This window comes from Macaca nemestrina, chromosome 12 (assembly GCF_043159975.1).
Source record: "Macaca nemestrina isolate mMacNem1 chromosome 12, mMacNem.hap1, whole genome shotgun sequence".
In the NCBI taxonomy this organism is placed as follows: Eukaryota; Metazoa; Chordata; class Mammalia; order Primates; family Cercopithecidae; genus Macaca; species Macaca nemestrina.
The window spans coordinates 47,054,771-47,069,965 of NC_092136.1; the positions used below are offsets into that span (position 1 = coordinate 47,054,771).

At 45.4% G+C, this 15,195-nt stretch overlaps 1 protein-coding gene and 1 pseudogene across 1 annotated transcript; one reads left to right on the forward strand and one right to left on the reverse strand.

The window, feature by feature from the left end:
• Positions 1-1,957: 1,957 nt before the first annotated feature.
• Positions 1,958-6,231, reverse strand: MISFA (mitochondrial sheath formation associated). The gene is made up of 4 exons (XM_024794492.2): positions 6,004-6,231; positions 4,826-4,914; positions 2,770-2,807; positions 1,958-2,069 (listed from the first exon to the last, which is right to left on the reverse strand). Exons 1-3 carry the CDS (start codon positions 6,070-6,072, stop codon positions 2,786-2,788), a joined length of 180 nt encoding a protein of 59 aa, XP_024650260.1. The 5' UTR covers positions 6,073-6,231; the 3' UTR covers positions 1,958-2,069; positions 2,770-2,785.
• Positions 6,232-9,882: 3,651 nt separating this feature from the next.
• LOC105487040 (mitochondrial carrier homolog 1 pseudogene) lies at positions 9,883-10,768 on the forward strand (annotated as a pseudogene).
• The last annotated feature ends 4,427 nt before the right edge of the window (positions 10,769-15,195 follow it).

A 15,195-nucleotide genomic window follows, 5' to 3' on the forward strand; every position in this document is an offset into this window, starting at 1 on the left:
TCAGAGGAATGGAATCTATTTTAGTGGCTCAAGTTTTGGAAGTTTACTCAAATGGAGGGAGGACACAGCTGGGTATATTGTTCCTCTTGTCAAAATGAGCTGGGGCCTGTCTCTTATGATAAAAACAGCTTGAGATAGCTGAGAAGAGGAGTCCTTAGAAATGTACATGAGGCAGGCTGGGCACAGTGGCTCATACCTGTAATCGCAGCACTTTGGGAGGTAGAAGCAGGTGGATCACTTGAGGCTGGGAGTTTGAGACCAGCCTGGTCAACATGGCAAAACCCTGTCTCTACTAAAAATACAAAAATGTGGTGTGCGTTGTAATCCCTGCTATTCAGGGGGCTGAGGCATGAGAATCACTTGAACCTGGGAGGTGGGGGTTGCAGTGAGCCGAGATTGCACCTCTGCACTCTATCCTGGGTGACAGAATGAGACTGTCTAAAAAAAAATGTATTATGAGGCAAATGGGCACAGCTATACAGCCAGAGGATGTAAGTACTTAACTCACTGGAAAGTGTTGAGTCTAAATCACATAAGAAATAGAAGATGCTAGAAACCTAGAGTCAGAAATTACTAAAGTTTTGCTTATAGATTTTGAATTTATTTTCTTTCCATTAAAAAAAGGTAATCCATTCATTGCAAAGAGCCACTTACAAATAGTTAAGCAAACTTCCAAAAATAACAAAATGTTTTCTATGTAAACAAAAGATCTGCTTTGTTGGAAAAGGTACACTTCTTTAGAATATTGGAACTGTATCAGTCATCCTCAGAGTGGGTACAGTTCCATACAATTTGTTTTTAAAGTATTTACTCCTGTTAAGTCTCTCTCAGGCTCCCATCTTTTCAGTAGTCATGAAAAAGAATTATCAGCCAACTTTCTTTTTTGTTTTTTTCTTTTCTTTTTTTTTTTTTTTTTGAGACAAGGTCTTGCTTTGTCACCCAGGCTGGAGTGCAGTGGTACAATCTTGGCTCACTGTAACCTCAACCTCCCAGGTTCAAGCAATTCTTCTGCCTCAGCCTCCCAAATAGCTGGGATTACAGGTACCCGCCACCACACCTGGCAAATTTTTGTATTTTTAGTAGAGACGGGGCTTCATCATGTTGGCCAGGCAGGTCTTGAACTCCTGACCTCAAGTAATATGCCTACCTCGGCCTCCCGAAGTGCTGGGATTACAGGTGTGAGCCACCACACCCCGCCTAACTTCTTGGGTTTTCAGGTGAGGGGAACATTTAAACAGCAAGATCTTGGATATCCCACAGTCTTATCTAGCTCTTTTCCTTGGCACATGAAAGTATGAAGGCAGAAGGCCTGGATCTTAATCTTGACTCTGCAGCCCAGGGCTGTGTGTGTTGGCAAGATACATATGTCCCTCAACTTCATTTTTGCCATTCTGTAAGATGAGGCTGATAGCTTCGGAAGGTTATTTTAAGGATTAGGATAATTATACTTTAGTATCTAACCCTAATATTAAAAATGAGGTCCTTACTCCACATGGTATAAGCTTAGGGTTCTTTTTTTTTTTTCTTTTGAGACTGAGTCTCTCTGTCGCCCAGGCTGGAGTGCAGTGGCCCGATCTCAGCTTACTGCAACTGCTGCCTCCCAAGTAGCTGGGACTACAGAGATGTGCCACCACACCATGCCCTAGCTAATTTTTTGTACTTTTAGTAAAGATGGGGTTTCACCATGTTGGTCAGGCTGGTCTTGAACTCCTGGCCCTAGATGATCCACCTGCCTTGGCCTCTGAAAGTGCTGCGATTACACGCGTAAGCCATCGTGTCGGGCTGAACTACGTATCTTAATGCCAGTCTTAGAGACCATGTAGCAGAAGGACCCAATTGTCTCCCATTCACTCAACTACTTCCCCACCCTCTGTCTCCCTGTTACAAGCTAACAGAATACTAAGCCTTCATGCATCTTAAAAAGTGCAGTAACTTCTTAACATAAAATATGACAAAATAATGTGCAATTACTTTATGCGAAACCAACAACAGGAACTGTACAGCTGGTCAGGTGAGCTTCAGAGCTGCATTACTTCACCAGGATCATCCTTGCTTACTTCCACTGGGGTCTGTGGGGAAAAAAGGAAGTGTGTCCTGTGGGCCTAGTGGTTTCTAGTGTGGGGCTGAGGCATTTGGCCTCCCAGGCAAGGACTGGCAGGGGAGGCCACCTCCAATTCTGTCTCACCTAATGCCTCTGATCCTGGATGCAAGGGGAGCTTAGCACTGGGGAGCTGACAAGAGGCAGAGAAAAGACAGAAATTCCAAGGTCTAACAGGAGGAGAGAGGAAAGAGACATCTGCCACCAGATCCTTTTTACAGACTAGTGTTTACTTGTGGAAGAGAGAAGTTTGGATTTCTGAAGTGGACTGATCGTTAGGAAATGGCATCAAAGACTGGGCATACAAAATGTCCATTAGCACAACAGAAACAAGGCCGCCCAACTCAGAAAGCTTTGACTCTGGGCTTTAAAGATCTCGTGAAACAAAATGGGAACTCTCCCAACCGCTACAGTAACTTTAAACCCGGGAGGCGGAGCTTGCAGTGAGCTGAGATCCGGCCACTGCACTCCAGCCTGGGCGACAGAGTGAGACTCCATCTCAAAAAAAAAAAAAAAAAAAAAAATATATATATATATATATATATATATATATAAAATAAAAGTATTTGTTTCTAATGTTACTAGAGTTGGGTTTTCATGCTTAGTTTGTTTCTGGAGGCAGGAATACATTTCAAAGTAGGAATAGAGAACAAAGTTGAAGGTACACTTACCCCTCCTGGGGGATATTTATATCCCTTCCACATGGTTCCTGCAATGAGAAGCATCCATAAGACAACAATCATCACGAGGCTTCTTAGCTAGTGGTGTGCCCAAGAAGAAACAAGTGCTTCTGGAAGGTGCAGTGTTCTATTCCTGAGTCGGAGGAATTGGGCTGTCTTTGTTAGACACCAGATGGTGGATGGCCCAGCATGGCAGCTCCTCACTAAGGAGCTTGTGGCCTAATCTGAATTGAAGTGGCTCCTCATGGCCATTTAGTGGGGCAGAGCTCAGACACCAATTATGACATCAGCTCCTGTAACCTCGGCAATCCAGTCAGCGTGAGCACCTATGGGATGGTTGGCCAGGATGCTAGATGTGTTGGGTTAAAGAAAATTTATCAAAAGGGCCCTGTGCTTTGGTATGTCTGTGATTTGGACCTAGCTGGCATCATACTCATTAACTCGTCACCTGCCAAAATGTTTAACTATTGGCTTTGTGCAATCAGGTGCTATGCAAAAGAAAAAAAGCCTGGGTTCATTAAGAGAATTAGCTGGCTAGGTATGCCATGAGCAAATAACTTCATATGCTATCGTTACGCTGTTCAAAAAAGAAATCTTGCATTTTATAAAATGGTACAGTTAAATTCTCCATCATGTAGGATGAGCCTATTTACAACTTTCCTGAGAAGGAAAGAGAAGGAAGATGGGCTGGTTTCCTCATTTTGCAACTGGAGAAACTGAGGCACAGAATAGTTTAAGTGGTCTGGTCAGGACTGCCACAAAGTTCTGACTGTTTTGGGCTAATGCGTTCACAGAAGTCCTGGGGTAGATGGAGATTTAAAAAACCCCAGCCATCATGTCCTGCTCTTACTATACCTGGGGCTGGGGCTGAATACCCCTAATTTCTAGAGTAGCTTCCAAAAAACCTTCTGCTCCTGTAATCAGTATATTATTAAAACTCTCCAAGTTACGTTTCTCTAACAATAGGAGCAGCTCTGAGAAAAACAGCTCTGAAAAAACAGCTCTGAATGAAATGGGGTGAAATGTAAGAAACCCAGGAGATGGTGTGCTAAAAAGGATACTGCCATTAGTGTTTCCTGTAGGCAGGTTGGTCTAGTGGAATGAGTACGGGAGGCCATTAAGTCCAGAGACAGAGATCTGTGCTCGCATCCCACCTTTACCAAAGAGTTACTGTGTGTGGCCTCAGGTAAATAATTGAGGTCACTATCACCAGTTAATCTTTGTTGACTGGTTCATTATTTGCTTGTTGTTAAGTCAGTATTTTACTAAATGCTAATTTTTGAGCTTTGCATTAAATGCTTTACATTAATTCCCAAATATAATTGTCACAAAAATAGCAAGCTACTCAGATATCTCCTGTTGTACAGAAGAAACTTCGAAAGTGAGGTTCAAAGAAAGTAATTAAACTTTCCCGAGGTCACATAGCTAGTAAGTTGCAAAGTTAGGACCTAAACTCAACTTCAGTGTTAACTCCAGTTTCAGGATCTGCCAAAAGGGATATTAAAAATGCTGGTCCTGGCAAGGCATGGTGGCTCATGCCTGCAATCCCAGCACTCTGGGAGGCCAAGGCAGGAGGACCACTTGAGTCCTGGAGTTCAAGACCAGCCTGGGCAACATAGTGAGACCCTGTCTCTACAAAAATTTTTTTAAAAAATTAGCCAGGCATGGTGGCATGTGCCCTGAGGATCAGCTACCCAGGAAGGTGAGATGGGAAGACTGCCTGCACCTCACTCCAGCCTGGGTGACAGAGCAAGACCTGTCTCAGGAAAAAAAAAAAAAAAGAATGCTATTAATAGTATAATATATTACAGTGTTGTGAGAAGAAAAATAATAGATGGGAACAGTCTTCAAAACAACACCTATGAGACATGGTTATTAATAGACAACTTTGGCCTGCTGTCCTCAGCTGTACTCACCAAATCATTTCCCCTTCCACAGTTTATTATATTTTCCAGAGGAATAAACACTCTCCACTGAGATTTCAGGGTTCTACCAAGTACTTTGGAAAGAGAGGAATCCAGCCCACCAGACCTGACCACCCACTTACTGCGGCAGATCTTCATCTAAAGCCTGCCTCCTCAGTTGTGTCTTGCTCTCCTGAACAGGCCACCTCTCCTGCCACTTCAGAGTTGGAGGCTGAATCAGAAAGAAAATTTGAGGGCAGAGATGGCTCTACTCACTGGCCCAGAGGGTAACCGCCTCTGTGTGGGACTAGAAGGGCTGCTAAAAGTCCCCACCAATCCCTACCGTCCCCCTTCCTACCAACAACCACTGATCCACTTGGCCTGAAACCCAGAAGTCAAATATGGTCTCCAGCAGACCCCTTGCAAATTCCATAGTGCTTTGAAACAAGTGCAGCTATATATGCAAGAGAGGGGTAAAAAAAGAAAGACTTAAAAGGATGTCCCAACTGGGCGCAGTGGCTCACCCTGGTAATCCCAGTACTTTGGGAAGCCAAGGAGGGCGGATCACGAGGTCAGGATATCAAGACCATCCTGGCTAACACGGTGAAACCCCGTATCTGCTAAAAATACAAAAAATTAGCCGGGCATGGTGGTGGGCGCCTGTAGTCCCAGCTACTCGGGAGGCTGAGGCAGGAGAATGGCATGAACCCGGGAGGCGGAGCTTGCAGTGAGCCGAGATCATGCCACTGCACTCCAGCCTGGGCAACAGAGCAAGACTCCATCTCAAAAAAAAAAAAAAAAAAAAGGTATGTCCCCAGCCAGGCATGGTGGCTCACGCCTGTAATCCCAGCACTTTGGGAGGCCGAGGTGGGTGGATCACCTGAGGTTGGCACTTTGAGACCAGCCTGACCAACATGGAGAAACCCCATTTCTAATAAAAACACAAAATTAGCCAGGTATGGTGGTGCATGCTTGTAATCCCAGCTACTCGGGAGAGTGAGGCAGAAGGATCGCTTGAACCCAGGAGGCGGAGGTTGCGGTGAGCCGAGATTGCGCCACTGCACTCCAGCCTGGGCAACAAGAGTGAAACTCCATCTCAAAAACAAAAACAAAAACAAAACAAAACAAAAAAGGGATATCCCTAGTGGGATGGGAAGTAGCCTGGTAGCCTGGGACACTAACTTTGTTCCCATCACATTCTGACTTCCAGTTAGTGGTGAGACCTCAATTATCTTTCCCATTTGGTCAGAAAACCCAGACAGGAAGATGAGCCAGCACCACGACTGACCACCAGGGATTGACAGGCAGAGCCATTACTTACCATCGACTCTGGAAACGTGCCCATGTAACATGCAAGTCCAACAAAAAACATCCAGCCAAGCACAATCATGATCAAATGTAAAACAATTTCTAAGATACAACTGCACAGTGAAAGACTATTCACCAAGATCCTGGCAAAGGAGTGTGCTCACGAAACCTTCAGTTGGTAGAGGTCTCGCATGTCTGTTCGAGTCCTTGGCTCCAAAGGATCCACAGCTCCCTAGTGGAGAAGCTGAAATCTATTAGGGCATTGTGACATCATTGGTCATATGGCCCAGACTCAAAACATACCAGAGACACTGCCCCCAGACCAGCAGCTGCACAGTAAACAGCAACACTAGGAAGTAGGTATTACTGTTAACCCCATTTCACTAATGAGAAAACTGAGGCTTAGACTAGAGCCTAAGTGGCTTGCACTACAGCACATAGCTGATGCTCCAGATCAGCACCAAGACTTAGGACTCAGCTGCCTCTTGGGCAGCTGGGCTCTTTACACCAGAGGCAGAGATTTGGAAAGGTGTTTTGCTGCTAGATGTATGACATGTGAATAAAACAAACTGAATTATAGGTAAATGAGACAGATGTCTCTATTTCTGTCCCTGCAAAACCTCCCCTCCCCATCTCAAGGGGTTCCTCAGCACGATGGTATACCCGCATCTTCATCACCTTGGGTTAGTTCCTCTCCATTGATTCTCTTTTCTTTACCATCATGAAGCCACAGGTACCCCTGTCCTTTCCTCAAAGAAACCTCCAGATGATACTGTGGCTCCTTCCCTGTCTTACTTCTTAATTTTCTTTTATGACCAAACTTCCTAAACAAGTGGTCCACACTCAAAGCTTTTTCCAATCTACACCTCTCTTCCATGCATTGCATTCTGACTTCTAGCCCCACCCCACTATTAGATACCCTCTCAGAGGTCACCAAGTATCTTTTTTGCTTTTCTGCTACAACATCATGGACATTTAATGTATTTTTCATCTCTAGAATTTTTTTTTTTTTGAGACGGAGTCTTGCTCTGTTGCCCAGGCTGGAGTGCAATGGTGTGATCTCAGCTTATTGAAACCTCCACCTCCTGGGTTCACGTGATTCTCCTGCCTCAGCCTCCCAAGTAGCTGGGATTATAGGCACCTGTCACCATGCCGGGCTAATTTTTGCATTTTTAGTAGAGATGGGGTTTCACCATGTTGGCCAGGCTGGTCTCGAACTCCCGACCTCAGGTGATCCACCTGACTCATCCTCCCAAAGTCCTGGGATTACAGGCATAAGCCACCACGTCTGGCCTGTTGTGATAATTCCTGCTTCTTTAAATGTCTTACAACTTTTGATTAGATGTTGAACATGGTAAATTTTAGCGCTGAGTGCTGCATTTTGTTGTATTCCTTTCAACAGTGTTAAATGTTATTCTAAGGTGCACTTAGGTTACTTGTGATCAGTTTGATTCTTCTGAGGTTTGTTTTAAGCTTTATGATAGACCAGGAGCAGCCTTTACTCTAGGGTTAATATCCCCACTGCTGAGTTAATGACCACTTTCTCTGAGCACCTTCTCTGAGGCCGACTGTATTAGATTTTTTTTTTTTAAGACGGAGTTTCGCTCTTGTTGCCTAGGCTGGAGTGCAATGGCGTGATCTCGGCTCGCTGAAACCTCCGCCTCCCAGGTTCAAGTGATTCTTCCACCTCAGCCTCCCGAGTAGCTGGGATTACAGGCACCCACCACCACGCCTGGCTAATTTTGTATTTTTAGTAGAGACAGGGTTTCTCCATGTTGGTTAGGCTGGTCTCGAACTCCCAAACTCAGGTGATCCACCAGCCTCGGCTTCCCAAAGTGCTGGGGTTACAGGCGTGAGCCACTATGCCCAGCCTTGATCTTTCAAATCTGTGGAATGTTTCACAATTCCCTGCCCTTTAAGAACTGCAATAAGGCCGGGCGCGGTGGCTCAAGCCTGTAATCCCAGCACTTTGGGAGGCCGAGGCGGGCGGATCACAAGGTCAGGAGATCGAGACCACAGTGAAACCCCGTCTCTACTAAAAATACAAAAAATTAGCCGGGCGCGGTGGCGGGCGCCTGTAGTCCCAGCTACTCAGGAGGCTGAGGCAGGAGAATGGCGGGAACCCGGGAGGCAGAGCTTGCAGTGAGCCGAGATCGCGCCACTGCACTCCAGCCTGGGCAACAGCGTGAGACTCCGTCTCAAAAAAAAAAAAAAAAAAAAAGAACTGCAATAAGTGTTTGGCCTACTGCTTTTGGGTGGATCTTTTCCAGGCCTCATCGAGTTTTATCCCATATATGTGCAGACAGAACTCAGCCAGACTCATAAGGGCCCCTGTGGAAAGCTACAGAGCTTTCTCCATGGAGCTTCCTCTTCTTAGTAATCCATCCTGTGAATTCTGGCCTCTGCTGTACTTTGCTACCTTTCTCTTCAACTCAGTGAAACGCTCAGTTGGGTAACCTCTTTCTGTGCTATAGCCTGAAAACTGCCACCTGGCTGGAGCAATTGTAGGACTCACCTTCACTGGTTTCCTTTCTTTCAATGTACACAGTCTTGTGCTGTCTCTTGTACAAGATCTGAAAACAATTATTTCATGTTTTGTGTAATTTTCTATTTATGAAGAGAAGGTAATTTCTGTAACAGTTGATCCTTCATAGGCAGAAGCAGAAGTGTATGTTCTTGGACAGTCTTGCTTTGTTGTCAAGGCTGGAGTGCAGTGGTAGCGTTGAACTCTTGGGCTAGAGCGATCCTCCCATCTCAGCCTCCCAAGTAGCTAGGACTACAAGTGCGTACCACCATGCCTGGCTAATTTTTTTTTTTTTTTTTGTAAAGGTAGGATCTTGCTATGTTGACCAGGCAGGTCTCAAACTCCTGGGCTCAAGTTAGCCTCTTGCCTCGGCCTCCCAAAGTGCTGAGATTACAGGCATGAGCCACTGTGCCTAGCTTACATTATTCTTAATTCTTGCATAATATTCTAGTTTATTTCATCTTGCTCCCAGTGATACAGTAGGTTAAGTCCAGTCAGGAGACAGAAAACCACACAGTAAATTGAAAATTTTAATAAAGGGAATTATCAACTAGGAGCAAGTGACTGACTATAGAAGGGATAGAAAGTGTTACATATTACAGGAACAGCATATATAGGGAGTAGTCACTACCTCTAGGGCTGAGGCAAAGTACCCAAAGGAAGAAATAAATTTGGAATAGTCCCATCCCCTCCAGGGCTGAGATCCAAAACATATTGGAGGAGTTGTGGACATGACCAACTGGACGGTAGTGGTCTAATGAGCTGCTGCAGGCTAACGTTGGCAATGGGTGCTGGTGGAACTCACTGGAAAATTGTCTCAGTGACACAGGTGTGGAAGCAGTCCGCAGTGGAGCCACTGATACTTGACAGCGTGAGTGCCACTAGAAGTTCTCACACATGCCATTGGCAGCCTTGAACAGAATCAGGAATAGACACACACTGGAACTAGGAAGAGTAAGCCCTTCCTCTTGTAGTATCCTCCGAAGGCCCTCTACTGACAAAATGTTAGCATTCCACTAACGAGGAAGAAATGCTTACAGGGCCCAGCTTCATTATGGTACAGCAAGCAATCAATGGTGGATTTGGAACTGAAAGGCAATAAATAACTGGCATAATGTACATTCAGATTTTTTCCCCAATTTTTGCCACCATAAACAATGCTGTGATTGTTAAAATTTCTGGCCCCAGGCTTGTGGTAGTGCCACGGAGATGGCAGGAGCTGGAGGTGGAGCAGGAACTTGCAGTGAAGGTCGAGAGTGCCCATGCACATCCATGCTACCCTTGGCCAGCAGAATGGATGGTGGGGCCTGGGGCCTGAAGACAACTCCCTGACCACTGAAGCTGTTTGTGGCAGTGGGCATGGGTGGGATGGATGGCAAGACAGGGCTGTTCCGAGGTCTGAGCCTCCGACTGATGTGACCCCTCTCCTTTGTAACGGGGGCAGCAGGAAGGTTTTCCCTCCAGATGAAATCAAGCAGGTTTCCAGTAAGGATGGATATGAAGACTTCTCTGAAGCAGGCAGTGAAGGAGACCTCCTAGGGGATGATGATGCAGTGTGTGTCCTGTATGTTGGCCCACCCCCTGCATGCCATCTCAATGTGCTGCATGGTCTAATTTGTGGGATGGGAGGTCAAGTACAGTGGTGTCCTGAGCTCCACTGAGAAGATTTTCAAAGAGGAAGGGCTGCTGGGATTCTTTGTTGGCTTGATCTTTCATCTCCTGGGTGAAGTAGTTTTCTTGTGAAGCTATAACCTGCTGGCCCACTTTTATCAATGACTACCTGGTAGATGACAGCGTGATTGACACCTAGGGGGGCTGAGAAATGACCAGAATTGGGGTTCCCAGTTAGGCCAGGCCCTGTCCATCCAGAGCTACATCAAGTTTGTGATGGAGATTGCAGTAAGCATGCTCACCTCCCCTTTCCTGCTGGTCGGCAGCCTCATGGCTGTGAACAACTGTGGGCCCAGGCTGGGCTCTCGCCTTACTCGCTGGTGTTCAAATCCTGGATTAACTGCTGTAAGAAGAGCTGCAGGGCCAGCTCTTCTGAGGCTCCAGCCTGCTTTTCCAACAAGTGTCATCAGGATCATGCTTTGACCTGGAGCAACCTGAGTCATCTTCAAAAAAAACACGCTGTCTCAACCTGGCCACTGTGGGTGAGGCCTGATTATCTCAGGACACCTGCAAGATGACTCCAACGCAGCAATAACCAGATGTGCTCCAGCCCAGCTGGGCTTCAGTTTCCATATTTGTCATGTGTTTGTCCAGATGTGGGGTCAGATGGGGGTGGGGCTGTACCCTGGGGATTAGATCACCTGCCAAACCTGGGGGAGGTGGGGGCTAGGTGGGGAATTGGCAGAATCCCCATACCTCTCAGATTTGCGGAGTCTGCCTGTTCAGAGGGCCAGAGAATGGCTTTTGGAGGCCCAGATTGGATGGGGAAAGGCTAATCAGGTCAGATCCCAACCCTGTCCAACCCCCTAGTTGGTCCAGCTGCTATCTTGCAGCTCAGCTGAAAGCATCATTCTTCTGCACAAGGCCACTATCATGTTTCAGCCTGTGCTAGGAGGCAAATGTTAGGCTCTGCCTTTATTTTTCTCAATACTTCTTTTGATACAAGGGCAGTACCTTCCTCTGAATAGGCAATCATGTGATTAGTCAGAATGTGTCCCCCTCATCTAATGCTCATGTATTTACTGGTGATGCCTTGTGTGCAGGATAAATACCCAGAGGTTAGGCAGATCAGTGACTCTAGTCCTACCTAGTTTAAAAGTCCGTAAGGCCAGGCTTGGTGGCTCACACCTATAATCCCAGCACTTTGGGAGGCCGAAGTGGGTGGATCACTTGAGGTCAGGAGTTTGAGACCAGACTGGTCAACATATAGTGAAACGCCATGTCTACTAAAAATATGAAAAAGATCAGCTGGGCATGGTGGTGGGCACCTGTAATCCCAGCTACTCGGGAGGCTGCGGCAGGAGAATCTCGTGAACCCAGGAGGTAGAGGTTGCAGTGAGTTGAGATTGCACCACTGCACTCCAGCCCGGGTGGCACAGTGGGACTCCGTCTCCAAAAAAAAAAAAAAGTTAATGGTAAGATATGACCCTATCTCCTGCAAATAAATGTATTGGTGGTGAAATAATTTTTTTTTTTCTAACAAATTTCTAATCATGGCCAATTTTTTTCTTGTTAACCAGGGAAGCAAAAAGATGACAAGAAAGTATGCAAAGTTCAGGCTGGGCACAGGGGCTCACACCTGTAATCCCAGCACTTTGGGAGACAGAGGTGGGTGAATCACCTGAAGTCAGAAGTTCTACACCAGCCTGGCCAACATGGCAAAACCCCATCTCTACTAAAAATACAAAAATTAGCCAGGCGTGGTAGTGCATGCCTGTAATCCCAGTTACTTGGGAGGCTGAGGTTGCAGTGAGCCGAGATTGTGCCACTGCACTCCAGCCTGGGTAACAAAGGAAACTCTGCCTCAAGAAAAAAAAAAAAAAAAAAAAAAAGAGCATGCAAGTTTAGACACAGTATGAAAATGCAGAGGCTGTATAAAATCCTTACAGGCCCAGCGCAGTGGCTTAGGCCTGTCATCTCAGCACACTGGGAGGAGGAGGCAGGAGGATCACCTGAGGCCAGGAGTTCCAGCTCAGCCTGGCAAATATGGGGAAACCCTGTCTCTACTAAACATACAAAAAATAGCCAGGCATGGTGGCAGGCGCCTGTAATCCCAGCTACTCGGGAGGCGGAGGCATAAGAATCGCTGGAACCTGGGAGGTGGAGGTTGAAATGAGCAGAGACTGTGGCACTGCACTCCAGCCTGGGCGACAGTGGAGACTCTATCTCAAAAAATAATGATAAAATAAAATAAAATCCTTACAAAAAGAATTAGCTTAAGAAAAATTGCAGTTTTAATTCACAAGGTCATAAAAACATAGGTTGTTACAAAGGATATTCAAGGATGACCTGAGATGCAAAATTGCTGTCAATGAACACAACAGTTAAGTTCCATATATTTAAGAAGTATATAATAGGCTGGGCGCGGTGGCTCACGCCTGTAATCCTAGCACTTTGGGAGGAAGAGGTGGGTGGATAACCTGAGGTCAGGAGTTTGAAACCAGCCTGACCAACATGGTGAAACCCTGCCTCTACTAAAAATTCAAAAATTAGCCCGGCGTGTTGGTACACACCTGTAATCTCAGCTTCTTAGGAGGCTAAAACAGGAGAATCATTTGAACCCAGGAGGCGGAGGTTGCAGTGAGCTAAGATCATGCCACTGCACTCTAGCCAGGGTAACAGAGCAAGACTCCATCTCAAAAAAAAAAAAAAAGTATATAAGAATATGTATATGTGTGATATTTGGAATAACAAGGTTTCATCCCCTAACAATATGTCTGATAGGGCCAATAATCATGAAAGCAACAAAGGGTATAAACAGAGATCAGAGGTAGAGCACCAAAAACACAAGTTCTAATTTTGAACAAGCCATTTTTGTGTTTTTTCTAAAACTTACAAAGATGCAGCGTATGTTTGGGATATTTTTCCCCCTTTTAACATTATTAACATCTTTGTACATATATCCTGAGTACTTTTATTTCTGTAAGACAGATTCCCAACGTGGCATTATAGGGTCAAAGGTCTACAAGACTACTCTGCCCAAAGGTTGTAGCAAATTATGCTCCCACCAATGATGCCTGGGGTCTAGCAGACTTCAGTAAATCTACAAACATTCCAGAAATTGGACACAAAACAAACTGTATACGTGACTATGCATACAGAGGCAGGTCTATATCTTCAATAATTACACTATTCAATAATTATACTAGGCACTGGGAATATAGAGATGAATGAGACTCAACCCTTATTTGCCAGGGCCTTACAGTATTTGAGGACAGAAAGAGGAGTGGAAATGGAGGTAGACAGGTACAACAGTATAATAAAATACTCCTGGCAGGTAAGGCATGAGGCAAGGAAGAACACAATGTACTTGGGGAAGAGTGAATGTTTCAACCGAATTGGATTATAGGATCTAACAGCACCAGTTTCAGGAGATGAGGGTGGCCTGGTGGTCAGGATGGAAGTCAAGGGAGAGACTTAAAAAAAAAAAGCCAATGTCTGTACTATACAGCCTTTCTCTTGTAACTGCATAGCAATATAGGCACGTAATTCAGACTTCTGTAGACTTTTTTGTTTTGATGGAATCTCACTCTGTTGCCCAGGCTAGAATGCAGTGGCAAGATTTCGGCTCACTGCAACCTCCACCTCCCAGGTTCCAGCAATTCTCCCTGCCTCAGCCTCCTAAATAGCTGAGATTCCAGGTGCCTGCCACCACACCCGGCTAATTTTTGTATTTTTAGCAAAGATGAGGTTTCGCTGTGTTGGCTAGGCTGGTCTTGAACTCCTGACCTCAGGTGATACGCCTGCCTGGGCGTTCCAACGTCCTGGAATTACAGGCATGAGCCACCACACCTGGCTGGTTTCCTAGACTATTATTAATCACAAAGTGTCATCACAATTTCACACACAGTGAGAGGCAGTATAACACACAGCTTAGGAAGATCCTCTTTGACATCATCTTCTATAGTAATTTAACCTTAGTCTTTGGTTTTCCAATCTGTAAAATGGAGACAATTATACACATATCCTGTATTTCACATTTAAGTTCTTTTGAAATAGGTGTGTTAAAGTCAGTATGTATGTTTAATTTTGTAGTCTTCTTCTCCCCCCAAAAGCTATCATTAATATATCTCTTATTCAACAGAATCTCAGAAACATGGAAAATAGGTAATATAACAATAAACCACAGTTTTCTTTTTTTTTTTTTTTTTGAGACGGAGTCTTGCTCTGTCGCCCAGGCTGGAGTGCAGTGGCCGGATCTCAGCTCACTGCAAGCTCCACCTCCCGGGTTCAGGCCATTCTCCTGTCTCAGCCTCCTGAGTAGCTGGGACTACAGGCGCCCGCCACCTCGCCCGGCTAGTTTTTTGTATTTTTTAGTAGAGACGGGGTTTCACCGTGTTAGCCAGGATGGTCTCGATCTCCTGACCTAGTGATCCGCCCGTCTCGGCCTCCCAAAGTGCTGGGATTACAGGCTTGAGCCACCGTGCCCGGCCTAAACCACAGTTTTCTTATCAGTAAAACTGAGGTAATAATTCTATCTAGGTCATAGGGTCTTAGGAAGATGAACAGAGATAAAGCACATAAAACTCTTAGCAATGTACCCTTCACAAAGGAAACGCTACACACACACACACACACACATTCACTCACACTCTATCTGGCATAAAGTGTGTATAGTGACTAGACCAGAAGAGAATTGAAGATTTGGCTGGAAGGCCTCTTCCATAAAAGACTCTTTCATAAAAGATGGAACAATCTCGCCCTGGCCTTGCTGCTAATGGGTATCTTTTCCTTATAACACGGATTTCTGGCAGCATCTATTAGAACTTGGAGCCCCTGGCAGTTCTGTTTCAAGGTTGGTTAGATCTGGCTGAGATGCACTTAACAGCCCTTCTATCAACTTTTCTCTGTAATCTTCCTCCTACGTTGTCTTCTGGCCTACTCTTGCCCCATACTGCTGCCTCTTCACAACACCGCAGAGTTATTAATATTTTTTAAAAACTCAGTCAGATCATGTCACTGTTCTGTTTGAACCCTCCCAGTGGCTTTCTCTTTCTCCCAGATTAAAAG